General features: G+C 48.6%; 8 protein-coding genes across 11 annotated transcripts; 5 read left to right on the forward strand and 3 right to left on the reverse strand.

Moving 5' to 3' along the window:
- Positions 1-1,481, reverse strand: FOXG_01192 (uncharacterized protein). Its single transcript, XM_018377993.1, has 2 exons — positions 1,265-1,481; positions 1-1,217 (listed from the first exon to the last, which is right to left on the reverse strand). Exons 1-2 carry the CDS (start codon positions 1,331-1,333, stop codon positions 93-95), a joined length of 1,194 nt encoding a protein of 397 aa, XP_018233801.1. The 5' UTR covers positions 1,334-1,481; the 3' UTR covers positions 1-92.
- A 101-nt stretch (positions 1,482-1,582) lies between these two features.
- FOXG_01193 (uncharacterized protein) lies at positions 1,583-3,352 on the reverse strand. The gene is made up of 2 exons (XM_018377994.1): positions 2,997-3,352; positions 1,583-2,944 (listed from the first exon to the last, which is right to left on the reverse strand). The coding sequence occupies exons 1-2, from the start codon at positions 3,073-3,075 to the stop codon at positions 1,794-1,796; spliced, it is 1,230 nt and encodes a 409-aa protein (XP_018233802.1). The 5' UTR covers positions 3,076-3,352; the 3' UTR covers positions 1,583-1,793.
- On the forward strand, positions 3,093-5,905 carry FOXG_01194 (uncharacterized protein). 2 transcript variants are annotated; one of them, XM_018377995.1, is made up of 3 exons: positions 3,093-3,192; positions 3,300-3,907; positions 3,955-5,905. In XM_018377995.1, exons 2-3 carry the CDS (start codon positions 3,689-3,691, stop codon positions 5,500-5,502), a joined length of 1,767 nt encoding a protein of 588 aa, XP_018233803.1. In that variant the 5' UTR covers positions 3,093-3,192; positions 3,300-3,688; the 3' UTR covers positions 5,503-5,905. The 2 variants fall into 2 exon arrangements, with proteins under 2 accessions (XP_018233803.1, XP_018233804.1); XM_018377996.1 differs by having other exon boundaries at positions 3,149-3,192; positions 3,326-3,907.
- On the reverse strand, positions 4,882-9,845 carry FOXG_01195 (uncharacterized protein). Of its 2 annotated transcripts, none has more exons than XM_018377998.1 (2): positions 8,355-9,845; positions 4,882-8,304 (listed from the first exon to the last, which is right to left on the reverse strand). In XM_018377998.1, the coding sequence occupies exon 2, from the start codon at positions 8,228-8,230 to the stop codon at positions 6,269-6,271; it is 1,962 nt and encodes a 653-aa protein (XP_018233806.1). In that variant the 5' UTR covers positions 8,231-8,304; positions 8,355-9,845; the 3' UTR covers positions 4,882-6,268. The 2 variants fall into 2 exon arrangements, with proteins under 2 accessions (XP_018233806.1, XP_018233805.1); XM_018377997.1 differs by having other exon boundaries at positions 4,882-5,494; positions 5,567-9,845.
- An 837-nt stretch (positions 9,846-10,682) lies between these two features.
- On the forward strand, positions 10,683-12,855 carry FOXG_01196 (uncharacterized protein). Of its 2 annotated transcripts, XM_018378000.1 has the most exons (3): positions 10,742-11,006; positions 11,273-11,633; positions 11,721-12,855. In XM_018378000.1, the coding sequence occupies exons 2-3, from the start codon at positions 11,298-11,300 to the stop codon at positions 12,669-12,671; spliced, it is 1,287 nt and encodes a 428-aa protein (XP_018233808.1). In that variant the 5' UTR covers positions 10,742-11,006; positions 11,273-11,297; the 3' UTR covers positions 12,672-12,855. The 2 variants fall into 2 exon arrangements, with proteins under 2 accessions (XP_018233807.1, XP_018233808.1); XM_018377999.1 differs by having other exon boundaries at positions 10,683-11,633.
- Positions 12,856-13,624: 769 nt separating this feature from the next.
- FOXG_18028 (uncharacterized protein) lies at positions 13,625-13,954 on the forward strand (the record flags this gene model as incomplete). Its single annotated transcript, XM_018398067.1, has 1 exon — positions 13,625-13,954. One exon carries the CDS (start codon positions 13,625-13,627, stop codon positions 13,739-13,741), a length of 117 nt encoding a protein of 38 aa, XP_018233809.1. The 3' UTR covers positions 13,742-13,954.
- A 432-nt stretch (positions 13,955-14,386) lies between these two features.
- On the forward strand, positions 14,387-15,492 carry FOXG_01197 (uncharacterized protein). Its single transcript, XM_018378001.1, has 5 exons — positions 14,387-14,534; positions 14,626-14,790; positions 14,840-14,902; positions 14,954-15,003; positions 15,056-15,492. The coding sequence occupies exons 1-5, from the start codon at positions 14,481-14,483 to the stop codon at positions 15,063-15,065; spliced, it is 342 nt and encodes a 113-aa protein (XP_018233810.1). The 5' UTR covers positions 14,387-14,480; the 3' UTR covers positions 15,066-15,492.
- Positions 15,493-15,587: 95 nt separating this feature from the next.
- On the forward strand, positions 15,588-17,078 carry FOXG_01198 (uncharacterized protein; the record flags this gene model as incomplete). Its single annotated transcript, XM_018378002.1, has 5 exons — positions 15,588-15,733; positions 15,783-15,831; positions 15,880-16,622; positions 16,673-17,018; positions 17,059-17,078. Exons 1-5 carry the CDS (start codon positions 15,722-15,724, stop codon positions 17,076-17,078), a joined length of 1,170 nt encoding a protein of 389 aa, XP_018233811.1. The 5' UTR covers positions 15,588-15,721.
- Positions 17,079-17,097: the final 19 nt, after the last annotated feature.

Consider the following 17,097-nt stretch of genomic DNA (forward strand, 5'->3'; position numbering starts at 1 on the left):
TCTCTGCATGGCCTACAAACAAGCCGAATAAGTGGTGAGTCCCGTCTATGCGCGAATAGTTCTACACATTTTGTACAAAATGCAGCCATACATCATGGCTCTTCTGTAGCCCCGACAATGGGCGCCAACTCAACTTCTGCCCTAGCCCAAGTAATACACTCTCTCCATTCAGACATATCCATAACCTCAATCTCGGGATCAGGTTCCCACAGCATCTCTGAGACTTCGTCCACCATCTTCTTGCCAAAGGTGCCAACCCACCAAGCGATCTTGCCTAACGTGTCAAGCTGCACTCCCCAGAATACCATCAGAAGTAAAGCCATTGGATCTGAGCTCTTGAGCGCCAACCCAAAGTCTCGTCCTGCGAGTGCAGGAAATCCTATCGCCATGCCCTTGAAGATGTCTTTGGAGTCTTGTACGAAACACGTTTGTATGGCGGAGAAGCTGGTGCGGTATGAGCTGATCCGTACACTGGCTTCGGACTGGTCGTTTGGAGTTGAACCGGAGGGTGTTTCGCAGGCTTTGTTGATGATAGTGCTTAGACTCTCTAGAGCTTCCTCGGTTTCCTTGCTCAACGATGTGGGTGTCTCAGTCTGAAGTTGTGTTCTTAACATTAAAGCCTCTGTAGATCGCGATAAAGCTCCTGATATCAAAGCGTCGAAGTGCTGATTGGCGATAGAGGCATTTCCCATGAGGAGCTCCCACAATGTCACCATGCGTTCTAAAACACCCTCGTGAAGCTCTTCGAAAGCACTGCATTGGCCGAGAGCCATGTTAACAGCCACAGCAAGGAATGAGAACATGAAGATCTTCTGGGCATTCTCAGAGTTGACGTTCTCAAGCTGTGCTCTGAACGAACGACTTGCTTTATCGTAGTACTCCACCGCCAACTTGGCATAATATGTGTCATAGTCTTCTTCAACAACTACAGCACCCCCGCAGAGCGCGACTTCGAGAGCTGAGAAGGCAAACATGCCCTGTAGGAGATACTCATGCTTAAGAGCCCAGCGAGCCATGTCTTCTTGTAGCCATTGGTTATCTTCTGGAATACTAGCCAGACTCTTGTAGCTTGATGATGTCCAGCGGTGCATCAGTTCAAGCTCTATTTTGCGTCTGGTCTCTGTTGCTGGGAGCTGGGTTGGTGGCTCGGTGAGATATGAGCAGCCTTCGAGATTGCGGGCTAGACAGTTGGTGCAGGGAGGTCCTCCTTCGTCACACTGAAGGAATTAGTGATATGTTATGAGATATGGTTTAATAGTTGTACCTTAACATGGCGCTTTTTGCAGTTTCGACAGCCGTGCCGAGACTTGTTGTGAGTCCTCCGTTTCATCATGATGGCGAGGAACGTCAGTTGACAAAGGAAGTGATGGTTGGGTTAAAGACCAATGGAAATGAACGAGTGTCATGAGATAAGCAGTTTTATGTTATGTAAAGCGAAGGGGATTGATGAGCCGGTATAAGAGTTGATGGTTAAAGCTGAAGCCTGGGACATAGTGAGGTGGCTGTGCTTATGGCTAGTCCCCTCATGGGTATAGGTGAAGCTGACGAATGAGGTTCAAGAATGCTCTACTTGAACAAAACGAACAGTATATGCCATGAAATTCTATCTAACCAGTGAACATTGTTTTTGAGATTATAGAATATGAATGCGTGATTAGATGGATATGACCTCAGCCTATTGAGCCCTAGCTCGTGATGGCTGTAAGTCGGGTGTAATCTTAATGGAATTCAATTGTTCATTTAATCATAAATCTTACTCTCCAGGCCGTGTTTATCATCTGTATCCATATTCATCAATGACTTGTGTGGCACCATCTTTTTGTGGTCGTAAATGTGCCTCCACACATCAAACTCTCGAGCATCACGCCCAGCAACCCACCGATAATAACACCGGCAGTCTCACCAGCTCCCACCACCTGAAGTCCGAACTCCAAATTGATTCCCGACTCGAAGGATTTGTCTTGCAGCACTCGGTCCAAAATAGCCAGATATACTGCTCCTCCGCCAAGACCGGCCCCGAAAGCCAGCAATCCCACAAAGACTTCGGTTGAGAAGATTAGGAAGATCGAGTTGGCGAGCAAGATGAATGTCGAAGCTCCGATAACTGTAAAGGCAGCTTTGGTACTAGTGGGTCGGAGGAGTAGAGTATGAGTGCGGGAGATAAAGTTGCCGAGCTGGAAAGCGAGGCCGTAAGTGGTGAAGTAAGAGAAGAACGACGTGTACGATGTTGGAAGAGGCAAAGCTCGAGAGATGCCTGGGTACGCCAAAGCCTGAATAGCAAATGCCCCAAACAAAGGCATCATGAATGGTCGAATCATGGCTTTAGTAAGGTTGAGTCGGTTTCTAGTGCTGAGCATACGTGAGAGCTGCTCAACTGGATCCTGGGCGAGCAGAAAAGCATCCTCAACGTCCACCTTTGACGCTTCCTGTTGCGCATGAGGATAGTTGACAGGTGCTCCTGGCAGAATGACAAAGAATGCCACAAGCATAGCACCCGTGAGTGCATAAATGCAGTCAATAAAGTCCCGTAAAAAGGACTCCAGCCAGACTGTTAGAACAAATGGCAAGATTGCGCAGAACACAGCCCCGGCTCCAACACCAGCGCCCCATCCTGCGAGCCCAACACGGCCGTAGTATCGCAACATTCCCAGAAATGAAACTTCCATTGCAGCAGCGGATGTCGATCCCAGAACTGATGTCAAGATTCGAAGTGGTGGTGCAATATTAGGCGGCGTAACATTTGTGACGATGGCCACGATGATCCAGCCTGCTCCAATAGTGAGAGGACGCATCCAGTAGGGAACACGATGAAGAATATGGGGCATAAGAAGCTTCGTCGCCAAAGCTGGAAGAGTCTCGATGAGAAGAACGATCCATCGCGGATATGGAATGATGAGATAATTTGCTGAGTGCACGATGAATGGCACAATCGCATTCACGAGGCCTGAGAGTGGTCAGTTGAGACTTCATGTGAAGACACGCAATAGTCAAATTACCGAGAATCGCAAAACCGAGGTACGTTAGCATCGTAACACTCAACCTCGAGCTCTTCTGAGCATCCGTATTGAACCCCATCACCTCAAATCCTCCATGAAAGAGTCAGAATAAAAAAAAAGTGAAGCAAAAAAGAGGCTTTTCAACAAAGAACAAATCAACCAATACTTTAAGCAGCCTGAAATCAATAAATGCAATGTAAGCTTATTTAACCCTCCGGCCGAATACGGTTTACGGGGCCTAAAAGACCGCGGATAAATACGAGAGAACCAACTGACGACATGTCTCTAATACCCTACCTTAAGCTGGTTAAGGTATCGGATTAATATAGAGCATCTTGTTACGAATCAATTCATCACCAGCGTAAAATGACGTACAAAGATTGGATGGAAGAGGAAGCTGATGTAGAGCCTCTTGTTGGACCACGTGGGGCTGTTTTCAAGGGCACGATGTCGAGTGATTGGCTGTAGCGTATTGATTGAACGCTAAAGATCTGCGGTGAATAGTGGGTTCATGATGGATTATTTGGAGGCGAGAGTCATGATAGACAACTACAGTATCATGAGGAGATTTAAGAAAAGGACTAGAAGGAGCTAAGATAATCATCATGGATCACGAGGATCTCATAATATTCCATATCCGATTGTCGAAGATGATTATAGCACTCCCATCAACATGACCAAGGTGATCTGTAATGGCCTCGTCTTCAATATCACATCGCTCGTCCTCCAGGATGAGAAGAGCCCCAAATGCTGACCCTGAAGATGCATCGTTTCCGTCTGCCCAGTCAGCTCGACCATTTCTGGCTCAGTTGAAGCCATCATGGCTCATCCCGCGATATCTGAAAAGCTTTAGGTGGATAGTCATCACCCTCACATTCATCCTTGTCTCATGGATAACATATACGGGACTTGTAAGTCAAATAAACTTCATCATCTCCAACGCAACTAACATAGCCAGTTTTCTCAACCACTGAATCACATTCTTCCCGGTCATCATGGCTCATCAACTCTCACAACCAATGAGTTAAAGGCTCTTGCAGTCCCTCAAAGATCTTCCAAACCAAGCACATCCCGTCGTATGCGTCTCTTCATGCCCGCAGACTCACCACACATCAATCTCTGCAAAACCATCATGTCCGCCGTCGTGATGGGTTATCCAATGCCCATTCTCCTGAACTGGAACCGTGAATACAATCGGCCTGCATGGCACTTTGCAGGTAGTCACATTGCCAAGCTCGAAAGTCTTCTAGGGGCAATCGAAACACTCCTCGAATCAAAAAGCGACGATGTAGGAGAGGATGATGTTGCGGTGTTGGTAGATGCGTATGATATGTGGTTTCAACTTCCACCTTCTGTTTTGCTAGAACGATATCATCGTCTTAACAGTGAAGCAGATGCAAGGATACGCAAACAGTGGAAAGATCTTGGTATTGGCACTGACTCTCCTATATCACCACCCCGGCAGGACATAATCGTCACTACAGCAAAAGATTGTTTTCCAGATTCTTACTCCGGGTCTGATCCTCACTATGAGCACTGGCTTAAATCGCCCATGCCGAAGGACATGTATGGAGAAGACACAGATAAAGTCCCGTGGTCTTTCGATCCAGCGCGCAAGTACAAAAAGGTTCGACCCCGATGTGTGAACAGCGGTCTTATCATGGGTTCTATGGGAGGATTGAGAGATGCTCTAAAAAGATCCAAAGAAAAGATCGATACAGTGGCCATGAAAGGTCGTCAACTTTGGAGTGACCAGGCGCTTATTGGTGAGGTTATCGGAGACCAGGAGATTTGGCGCGAGTGGATGAGACATCTTGGATCATCATGGAACGGCTCTGCTGCTTTCAACGACAGAAATTCACTTGATCGTACAGTTCGTGATATCGCAGATGTCGCCCTCCTTGGAAAACGATTCGAGTTTGGTATTGGTCTAGACTACAACTTCACCACGGCACCACCAACATGTTCCTCCGAAGAAGACGGCTACTTCGTCAATCTCTCAAACGAGACCAACATCCGCGAAGAATCTCAAAAGGCTGGTGTTCCAGGGGATATTCGCATTCACGGCATACCATCCGAACTACGCAACATAAAAGACAAACTCCTATCTTCAACAAACTGGGGTACAATCCCCCTCTACACAGACTTCTTCTTCGGCACAATACCAATCGCAATCCATCACAACGCCTACATAAACGGGCTTAAAGGTTTCAGACTCAAGAACTGGTGGCACAAGATGTGGTACTATCCTCACCTCCGCCATCTCATCACCCAACGTCTCCAACCAACCTCCTCACCTCCCACACTCGCAGAGATCGATCATAACGGAGATAAGATCGCGTATAAATCGCCGCAAGAAGATAAGCTGCGCAAAGCCCGCGTGTTCTCTCCCAAGAAGCCAAACTTTACACCTATAGACTGGGACGCCGTGTGCCAGAAGCCAGGTCACGCTGTGAAGTGGCACGATGAGCTTTTTGGCGACGACAAAGGACCGTTAGCTGTATGATCGGTGAATTAGCCATAGTCCGTGATTTAGAAAAAGGTCTCCGACAATAAACACAAATACATACTTCGGGCATGTGTCTCACACACAATCCCTAGATCTCTTGGCGTCGTCTCATGACATGCATTACAAATCACGGCAAGCCTCGGACCCGAGAAGCTGAAATACTACCATGAGTTTTTCGATCCGAGCTAAGATAGTATAGCTCCCCCTAGTAAGACTATTAGCTCCGGGAACCATCTGGCTCTACGATCTAAAACGCCATAGCTCAGCCTGAATAAACTCCCCCTTCAGATAATCAGGGACCTGCGCCCGTACGGGGAACTTTAAAAACGTTAGAGTAGTTTTGTTGGTAGTTCGAAAGCCTCATTATCCCCCAAGTTTGTTGTCCTCGATAGCTTCAAGCCTCTTATCCCTTGGTCTGGGATGACGGTCTTGGCGAGCAGTATGCATGGACTCGGTGCAACGTTAGACGGGGAACTGGGTTTCTAGGAAAGTGTTGGTGAAAGGGCTGAAACAGTCAGACGTCACTTGGCTGACAATAGCAGAGGAGTACTAAGTAAGACTGTAGTGTAATGTTTCAATTCAGAGTCGACGTGACTGCATTATCTCGAGTTCGTTGGTCCACAGGCCAAGTAAAAAGTCCCAACCTGTCAATCAGGGTATACAACCATTAACACCATTCCCATATATGAACATAAAAAAAGGCTGCTGAAAAGAGCGCTTTGGGTCAATGCCCCGGAGGTTGTGCTACTTCAATGACCAGGCTTCATGATGCCTCCTCTGATAGTCTAACGATCTCACATATACTCCTGACGAAGATCATATCAACCTCCTGTGGCGGCTCCGTGTCCATTAATCTCTCCTCCCCAGCACCTCCTTCAGAGATCATCCTGGCTGTAGCCACTAGCCTAGAGATACAGCGAAGAAGACCTGATTCGATGTTTCGTGTCGCATTGTCTTGGACAGTTGCTGTAGATGTTTCCTCCTTGCCGAATCCCATGACTGTCAGGGGAGCACTGAACTTCTTGGCGAATCGACCAACACTAGGTGAGGGGTTGACCTGAGGTGTGCCTAGGCCCAGAAGCGATGCAGCCTTCTTTGGGATATTCTCACCCTGCTGTTTCGAGTCGGAGGTCGACGCTCGCTGTCCTGATGGCTGGTTGCGGGGAACTCGTGAAACGTAGTTGTAGGCGACGATGTGCGCATACAAGGCATCACAGATGTAATCTGAGCAGCCGGAAAACACATGTCGCAACGGGGCCCAAGGCACTGGAGATGCGGCGGCGCCCGAATGTGTGTTGTTATCATACGAGTGTAACCGCTGACGTCTGGTGCTAGTTGAGTCGCGACCATGTGAGACAACCTTCTTCCAGATTGACTTTCGTGGGTGCAGCGTCGATGAGTCGGTAGCTGGCTCAGACCAAACGTCGACTGACGGTTGCCGAACTTTCTTTGAGTAGGCGCGAATTGTTTCTGTTGTCAAGCTAGATGACAAGAGCATTGTTTCCGGGAAGCAAGCAATTGACACTCGTAGTGTTTCGATAATATCAGGCGGCAGCGGCACGGCCTTTGCCAAGTCGTCAACGGGAATTTGAGGAAGACATGGAGGATTGGAGTCGTCTAGCCAAGATTCGACAGTGGGTAGTGGTGATGGTGGTGGAGTTTGTTCGATATAAACTGTGTCAGGTCGTGACAGTGGTGGGGGAGGTGGATAGTGATCCATGAATGTGTCTTCGTCCTCGATTTCTAGCTCAATTGATCCAAAGTCTGATTTGAGAAGGATTGTGTTGTTGTCGGTCTCATCGCGAAAGCGCTGGGTGTAAGAGGGTGACTGCTTGGTGTAACCTTGACTGTCCGGGCCTATCCGCGAATCAAAGCTGGGTATTACGATCCGAGGAGTTGTGTCCAATGGATCTGTCGCACTTGTGAGGGATGTTTTTCGGGGGGGGATAGTTGGCGCGTCCATAGATTTGACTGAGAATTGCCTTTTGTGTTTGTTCAGTTTGGGAGACTCGTCAATGCAAGAGCAGGCTCTGTGAAGGCGAGGTCTGGGCGCCTCCATCATGACAGTGATATCAAAGGTAGGCTCGGTGTTTGGTGGTGTAGGAGGTCGTGGTGATAAAGCAGCTGTCTCTTTTGGCGTGGCCAACTGCTCCCGAAATTGAGGCTCAGGCTCATCATCATCGTCAGAATCAATATCAATCCAGCTGTATTCTTGTCCTCGCGTGGGCGACAAGAGATCTTTGGGCGATGGTGGGTTTCCACTGGCTGATGTGAGAGATGTCGCTGTTGTGACAATGGATTGCTCGCGTAACTTGATAGAAGGTACCTCAATGGCTTCAGAGGACTCTGATGATGATTCGGACTCCTCGTCAGATTCAATTTCATCAGCACCATGCCCACGGTGTTCAAGAAAAGACACCATTGACTGCCGCTCTTCTATCGACCCTAAATTCTGTACTCGCACGGATCCGGATTGATATGGGGAAGTAATAATTCGACTTGGTCCCATTATGCCCCGAGTGGCCTGGTCCTCTGCAAACCACACGGGAGCGGATGGCATACCAGCAGTCATGTTCTTTGCCATGAACACTGAGCTCGATCTTTCCAGATCTCTGGCTAGCATCTCGGGAAAACAATCCATCATGTCGTCAATGACTTCTTCGTCGAGAATACTTGGTGTCTCTGAGCGGGGAGCTGGTAATGCAAGCGGCAGCAAGCCTGTCATACTTGAGACTGAACGTCTTTTCGAAGGAGTAGATGATGCTGAGGGCGATGGTGAAGCCTCGCGTGAATTTGGATCTTGTCTGTATAAGTATATAGCCACTGGAATCCTAGGAGCAAGCACAGACATGGAGGCTGATGCAGGGACGAACAAGACCCAACAACAAGAACAGACCACGAATTAACGTGATTCACTGCCTTGGCGTTTAGAAGAGGGCGAACTCAAAGGGCACGACGACACTTATATGATTTGACTTGGACTGGAACTTAATCGCAAGTCATCAGGGAATAGTGGATATAAGAGTGGCTAGAAGTGGACATGCAGGGCGAGACACCGTCGATCGAGGGAGGCAGGGGCTTATTAGTCGGTTAGATCGACGAGACCATGTACAAGTACGTACTGTAAACGTCGACAGCCATGGGATGGAAGCAAGAAATTGGGCTGCAGTGGACAAGTCAAAGAATGGGCGGGCGGGGTCTGTTGCAGTTGCACATAGCAGGTAACCAAGGACGTGATACTGGCATCAGGCTGGCGTTGGCACTGGCACTGGCAGCGGAAGAGATGAATGTAACTAACGGCCACGCCCTGACGACAGGAATGAGGTGGGAATCTGAGTGGCGTTGTCGGGGAGGCAATGGTCGCGCCGCGAAAAAGCAAAACAAATCAAGACAAACCAAGACAGGTTCGTATAGACCACCACCAAGCACAGCGGCTCTGAAGGGCCTTGACTCTTTTCGACCTCAAGGTTTGGAAGCTGCTGATCCTTGGGCGAAGAAACCAAGGAAGAAGCGCAAGGGAGGACAAGGGAGTTGTCTGTGTTGCCCATGAGCATTGTTACCTCCATCTCGGGGTGCAGGCTGCTGGAATCTGCTGTGACATCTCTACATATCACATCACATCTCCACTTGGAGAACGCGAACATGCCTACGGCTCTCACAAAAAGCTCAAGCGGGAAAATGCCGCGAGCGATTGTCCGCGAACGGCAACTATGCAGGGCCGGGGAAGCTGAATCGCCGCCAAGACAGAACTTTCACTTAAAGCTGCCATCAGTAAGGAAAGACAACTGAATTCCACTTAGCGTCGAGACAAGGAAGCAACACTGGACATGGTGTTCCAGTGTGCCAAGACATTATCAACAAGGGCGCAAATAGCGGCTGGGCATTGAACTCGTCGACGGCATGGGATAGGCAGTTTTGCGTCAGTGAGATGATTAGGTAGATCCTCGAGGCGGGTGAGTTAGTACTGGTGCATGATCCGGGAATAATTAGATCTGTTCCTCCGATCGCAAAGCATCACCGGACGCGATCATAGTCAGTCAGTAAGCACCTTGGCCAGTTTAGCAGCATTGTTGTGATGGCACCGTGGCTGAAACGAAAGACTGGTATGCAAGCTAAACTCTGATCCCCATTGTAAAGTCTCGGCCCCAAAATGGTCAAGATAGAGCAGAGCTCTCCTCTAAGCTGCCGTTTATACGCGATTGCACCGGGGAAGACTCGGATCTGTAAGCAGGGAGATGATAATGAGAAATAGCCAGGGGAACGATGGAGATGCGGAGAACCCAAGCAGGTCAGGTTATGACAGACTTGACAGGACAGGGTAGTGTGAGAGGGTTCCTGGTCCGCAGATGTAAGGGAGATCATTAGAACTGGGTCAGGTATGCGTGTATGCGGTACGCTTATCGGTCACCACATGGTTATCGTCTGTCTGCACGTGCTGGAAGCGAAAGGTGCCGAGATGGGTGAGAAGTGATATCACTTTAAGTCTGGCCCATATGTTCTCATGGAGGAGATCAAACGAGGCAAATGTGGCTCTCTCGAAGTGTTGTTGATATCAATCTGATGATCAAACCTGAAAACATCACCCTGTTGACAATGGGGTTAGTCTGGTATGTGATAAGTGCCCGCAGGCTAACTCTTAACGAGTAGAAGAGAAGTAAGAACAAGAAAAGAGAGCCATTCTCTGTGGTAACGGTCGGCAAGACATGAAATTAGAGTGGAGCACCCGTAAGCAAGGGAGTGATGTCAATCGTTGAGGGAGAGACGGTCGATGATGATGCGAGAAGCAAAAAGCAATTAAGTTTGAAGCAGACAGGGTCTGTTTTGGAGAGCTTGAGTGCAGATTCAGAGGAAACAGCTGTAAGTTAGTGGGTGGCAGGTAAGACAGTGGAGCTCAACTAAGTCAATGCCTCTAATTGCTCGTGAACTGGCTTTGATCTAGCTTCAATTACAACAATTCCATACATCTTTAATCGATTCCGACTTAAGCTACAGCCAATATTACCAACATTCAAGCTGAAGCCGGAGAATTGGATCTATCAATCGTTGATGGTACCTGAACTATGGATACATGGTGACATTTCTAGGGGGCTCGTGCACTGTCCACCGCGCTAATCTCTCAAATCAGGCGCTCACCGCCCGCGGCTGCATTTGGCGCAAAGAGAACGGATGGGATCCACCAAAAAAGCAATCAAAACTTCGCGGCTGCAGACGAAAGAAAGGGTCAAAGCTTGTGCTTCGACTGAGCAAACAAAGACAAAGAAAAGTTCTTTCTACAACGATCCCGGCAATTTTGTTTCGGTCTTTTCAGAGACGTTAGATCTCCTTCATCAAAATCGTGTCTCGTCTTAGTCTCATCTTGAAAAGTTCCTGGATCTAGAACTGTACCTGGACCAACCTGGACCCTTCACAATACGAAGAGAAAAAAAGCCATTGAAAAAAAGTGTAAAGAAGAACTCTGATTGGTCAGCTAAACAACACCACCTAGATTTTTAGGTGCAGTTGTAAGTGCCTGTTGGTTTTGCTCGCTATTTCGCTTCAGTCTACATCACCACAAGTACCATCTTTGTTTGCTTGTTCTACGACACTTCCAGTCTCCCGAACGCATGGTCCATTGCGGGATTTAGGACCAACTGTCTTTTTGAATTGGCTGATCCCGACTTCTCGGGCGCTTTCCTGCAACCATTACCACGACTTTGGGCCAACATTCCTTAGTTGAAAGCCCAGCAGAACTCTTTCAGTGAAAGCTATCTTATTAACTCAGAAAAAGACATTCGTCAACGGCAGCCAAAACAATGCTGACCCAAGAGTTCGTTTCGACCATCTGCGGTCCTCCTCTCGCAGCCAACACAGCCATTTCCAAGGACGTTGGCATCTACTCTCATTCCCTTACACCATCCCACACCATCAAGGCATCTTTCAAGAAGAGCTCTACCCCTGTCAACGGTCTAGCCGTCAGTGAGTCTCATATTTTTGCGGCACAAGACCAAAAGGCACATGTCCACGTCTACTCGCGTATACGCGGCAACCAGGAGGCTCTCGTGCCGTTCCCTGAGAGGATCCGCAGCTTGGCCCTTGCTGGTCAAGTTTTAGTCGTGGGCTCTACCGAGGGCAGACTATTTCTCTGGGAGGTTAGTTCAGTCTCACTCACGCCGTTGCGAGTGCTACCTTATACGCGTGATACTATCGTCGAATGTGAATACTGACAAGTGATATAGACGTGTACAGGCCGGCTAGTGTCGACACCACCTTGCCATGTTCAAGCCGTTTCTTGCTTGGCCGTGACGCCATACCACATTCTATCCGGTTCTGATGACTCAAACATTAACGTTTGGTCAATATCACGACTCCTGGAGCTCGATGCTCAGGTGGAACAAGAGCCTGATCTAACCCTCTCCAACCATCGTGGTGCTATCACAAGTCTAACTGTCGGTCTTGGTACCAACCCGGAAACTAGCATATGCGTGTCCGCCAGTAAGGACAAGACATGCATCATCTGGAACTACCAGACCGGCCAGCTTCTCCGTACACTGCTCTTCCCAGCCTTCCCTCTCTGCGCCCGTCTGGACCCAAGTGCCAGGGCACTCTTCGTATCTTCTGAGGCCGGTGCTGTCTACCTTGTCGAGCTATTTGGTGGCGACAAGCCGTTGCTTGGTTCCCGCAGCACAGAGCTGCCGTCTATTGTCGTGCAAATCAACACCCCGCTTGCTGTTTCGGATCCAGAAGTTGGACAGCCATCATGCCTTGCTCTGACATATGACGGCACTTCGATATTGTCCGGACACACCAAGGGCAAGATTCTACGGTGGAGTCTGGCCGAAAACGGCCATCCTACAGACGTTGCGAATCTAAATGCTTCTGTCACCAACCTGTGTTTCATACCTCCGCTATCAACTGAGCAACCAACAAAGACGGTATCCATTGTGAAACCAAACCAGAGCCTAAAGCGGTACAACTTTACGGCCCAGCTTACCACGGATCTAGGGGAGCATACAAAGCTTGATCAGCTGCTTGAGACCAACGGGTTCCCATCGGAAACTCTTGAGACAGCAATTTCATCTGTAACAAATCCACCAGAGGCTCAACAAGATGACGAACTTGCTAGACAGGACGCACAGTTTCGGGCCATCATAAACAGCTGCAACCTACTCCAAGACCCGATTAGTTAGACATCTGCCGCAAGCGCACACCCATACAACAGTTAGCTTCTCAAAATACTCTAATGTGTAATCTCCTGAGAGCAAGCATAAACCGTCCACAGTCGAACCTCGTTTCGGATTAGTTCATGTTGCTTCCCGTTCCTTTTCTCAGCCTCAACGCTCTAGCATGTCCTATGTTACAAGTTGTACAACTCACGTTGCTGGCCTCGTTCACTCTTCTCTTTCCAACCTGGTCCTCCAGAGAAGTATGTCAAAGCGTACAGCAGGTTGCACATGTGTCACAACTCACATTCTCTAGGAGAAGCATTCTCAACTTCACTTCCCTGTTTGGAGACTGAATTCGTGGTAGCTGCCATAACCCGCACTTGGAGTTGCATCTCACCGGTTCGGAGTAACGTGCATCTCATTGAAAAAGTTCTTGCGGCAAAGTGTGGCTGCATTTCAGTTTCGTTTCTTGCTTAACGCAAGGGATTCTCTAATGCAGATGATAAATGCTGTAGGCGCTAGTCTCGAATTCTCATGCAAGGGGTTCCGAGACTCTCTGCGAGTGTAACATCTGCCACTTCACTAGTAAAATCGTCACCCAGATCCGATAAACGGGCTTGTCGTTTAAATAGACTTGGCCATATCGGGAGGGACTTGCAGTCGTATTTGCTGGGGAAATGACACTACTCGATACTGACCCAGCTGAGGTTTTCTGATTGATCATAACATTATCGTCATCCAAATTGAAACTTTTTCGTTATATGCAACTGATGATGTTTTTGGCATTAGTTGATCCTTATTCCCTTGCATATGTCTTGATATCGTACCTCCCGACCGTCACGACGCGGAATAGTCCATCCGACAGAAACGGCTCCTAAGCCCGAGACAACACGCGCGAGAGAAGAGATCATCACTGCGGTTCTGTTTCCATGCTTGTATTCTGTGTTCTAGCCCATTTCTTGCAGTTACTCTCGGACATGATCAAGAACCCGCTGCAAGGAGACACGTTTTCAGCTTCAGGGTTCAAGACAGGTGATGGATGTGCCCGTAGGGATTGGATGCGCGGGATAGGAGTAGTTGCGGTGAGGCATTAGTGAAATGTGAGTTGGAATGATGTGGTTTTGCACGAATGGGTTTGCTTTTGAGGTTCTGAGTAGGTTCAGAGAGCATGTCGTGTGAGTATTGGATGAGGTAGACTGGAAGTCGTTTTCCAAGTTCCCTACATTCACAAGGAATTCACTGAATGACAGTTCAGCCTCAACTAGTATTGTTTTACTAGACACACAGGAGCCAAACCACTTGTTTCCTCCGTGTAGGAGACGTGACCCATGCTCGCATGTTGTCAAAAGTCAAAGGAAATGCCAATGCTCTAGGGTAGCTGAGAATCTCGAAATATACTAAAGTTGATCATATTTCCCTATCTGCATGCACTACATGTTGTTCAATATGTCAGACTATTGGCATACGTAACCACAATACAGTGTTCTCTGGTAAGCATATCACTTGTAAAGGTGATATCGACCAAAGTTTATTTTCTTATAGATATGGTAGTAGTTTTATCATAAATGCACGTCGTAATGATTGATAATACACCGATATGTACGGAGCATGATGCCGAACAGCAATGGCCTTCTAAGCACTGTGCTCGGCCCAAAAAAATGCTGAATCGATACAGTACGAATTACGATGGCGGAAAGGCCGGCCGGAGCGGCAAATTTCTCCGCGCCGACTAACACCGAGCTCGCAGCGTCAAATGTCTTGCATCATCGGATACTTCTAAGCCGTCGCGAATCTACAATCTAGTCGATTTCCCCAACCTGCAACATACACCAAATGTCTGTCGTTGGTACACTCAAAGGCGACATGCCGCAACAAGTCCGATCACTCGTGAGTCTTGCCCCTCATTGTGGCCCCGGAAATTTGCAGAGATCGCCGTGCACTCTTGATATCGACAATTGCTGATGGGGGTTTTGACCAGTACCGCCAATTATTACGGCAAGGCTCGCAGTTCGCTGCGTACAACTTCCGAGAGTATGCGAAGCGACGGACGAGAGATGCTTTCCGGGAGCATCAGGGCGAGCAGGATAGCCGAAAGGTGCAGGAGTTGGTCCAGCATGGGATCAAGGAGCTTCAAAGCTTGAAGGTGTGTGATAACGATATTGTCAAGAAGGGGAAGTGCTGACAAGGAGTAGCGCCAAACGGTCATCAGTCAGTTCTACCAACTCGACCGGTTAGTTGTTGAGGGAGGAATCTCGGTAAGCCAGACCCATTGAGGTCACATATCTAGCATACTGACTTTGCAACAGGGCAAGCAGACGGGCAACAATCAAGAGATTTTGAGGCAGAAGGAGCAGGGGTATGTAAAAAATGTTACTATCGCCACCAGTCATCACTGACAATTGACGCAGTTACGACTAAACGACTTGACCATAACGATCTCGAAACGACTGGATAAAGGATAAAAGAGACAACTCGTGTGTACAGTAGCATGGTTACGGGGATAAATGTATATGTATCGGATACCACAAAGGTTCAAAGGCGTCAGCGAGCCCCGCGGGTGTCTCGAGGTACTGGAGAATGGGCACTGCGGCTCGAATACTAGATGGCGAATCTCAATTCTGATTCTATTTGGCTCTCAATATTTAGTTTCTGTGTCAAATGCTGTTGGGCTGCATGTCTCCAGGCGTTTTACTATCAAAGCTTTGGTATCATCATCCATTGAAATTTCTTGCCAAAACTTCAAACCTGACGGTGTAAATGGAGTTTGTGTCAATTAGAGGCTGTTCGTCTCCCTAAGTATAATATATTTGTCATTATTCATGTTTTAATTTATACCTCAATGACCATCATCTTGAATTCTTTTGGATGTTAGATTACGTCAGCGGGTGTCACCAATTTCAATTGGCCAACTGACAACCCTCAACAGCCCATCGCGACTCGCGACTCAGCCTCGTAAACCAAGCTGGAAGGGCGACGTTATTACGAGACCACAGCGCAACTCAATCGGCGTTAAAATAAAGTTGTATATCATCGCTATAGTATCATAAGAGTCGCCGCACTATCAGTCAGCCGCGATGGCGCCAGGAGTGAGTGAATCACTGCGTTCCTTGTGCAACTATCGACTAATTCGTATAGACGCGACGCGCCAACAGATCAGGATATGCCGAGCACGATGACTTCGAAGGTACGAAATAACCGATCGCATGCTATGACGCGTACTAATTAACCAAAGGTCTTCCCGTGCGACAATGGCGACAAGAATGGATAAATGTTGCGCCGCCGCAACAGCAGGAACAGACTCAGCAGAATGATATCTGGTCGATCGATTTACCTCACGGCATGCCGAAAGACTCGCATCTACTGCCAGCCCACAGCCAGGAACTTCTGGCGGCTGCGCGATCCGGAAGACTATATAAGAGACCTGCGCCAGCTGAGGAGGAAGAGGTCGATGCTGATGCAGCTCCCGAGAAGCCAGAGAAGAAGGAAGAGGATACAAGCGCTCGAGGTTTCAGCGTGAAAGTATGGAAGCAGTTGCCTCGTAATATCGATACACCTGGTACATCACATCTCGCGAAACGACAGAAGAACACCGTAACGATCGCCAGTCGGACAGTGGAAGAGAAGGTTCAAGGACCGACAGTTACCAGGGCGACTGTCAGGAGAATCGACGCCGCCGGAAACCCATATACAGAAGAGGTTACGCTATCTGATGGTCAACAAGTTCAGGGCGAAATCGTTTCGACACGGATTGAACAAGCTCCTGTTCCTGGCTCTGAACCACTTGCTACGACGCCTGTTCCTAACCGACGAAGGCCGCCACCACCGAAGAGAAAGGCCAAGGCTGGTCCTGGTCGAGGAAAGAAGAAGATCAAAAACCCTCCTCCCGAGGCTGGTGCTCCTGCGGCGGCGCCTGTTCCTGGAGCAGATGGTGCCGCATCCGCTGTTCCAATCAAGCCCGAGAACCCTGCAGAAGCTGTACGTTGGAACCTGTGGATGTGCTGTTCTCCATCGCTAATATTTAATAGGCCATTAAGCAAGAGCGTGAAGACTCTGCTAATCAGGATAGTCCAATGCCGGATGTAGATGACGACGATGACGATGACGATGGGGATGATGACGAAGGCGACGAGGGTGAAGAGGGAGAGGCAACACCAGCTGCGGAGAGTCAAGCAAATGGTGAAAACAACAAGTCACAAGATCACGAGATGACAGACGCGGCTCCCACAACAGCTACTGAAGCAGCGCCCGTTCCACCCCCTGCGCCAGAACCAGCACCAGCAACTCTCCCAGCTCCTCTTGAAAACGACGAGCCTGATACTTTTATGCAAACCGACTCCTCTGCGCCTGTGCCTGTGCCACCGAATCCTATGGGTCTGGCACCTCCAACCACTCTCACACCTGGTGGATCCAGACTCGAAGGCAGCCCCTTAGACGTGGTATGCTCACTACA

This window comes from Fusarium oxysporum, chromosome 1, assembly GCF_000149955.1.
Source record: "Fusarium oxysporum f. sp. lycopersici 4287 chromosome 1, whole genome shotgun sequence".
NCBI classification, from domain to species: domain Eukaryota; kingdom Fungi; phylum Ascomycota; class Sordariomycetes; order Hypocreales; family Nectriaceae; genus Fusarium; species Fusarium oxysporum.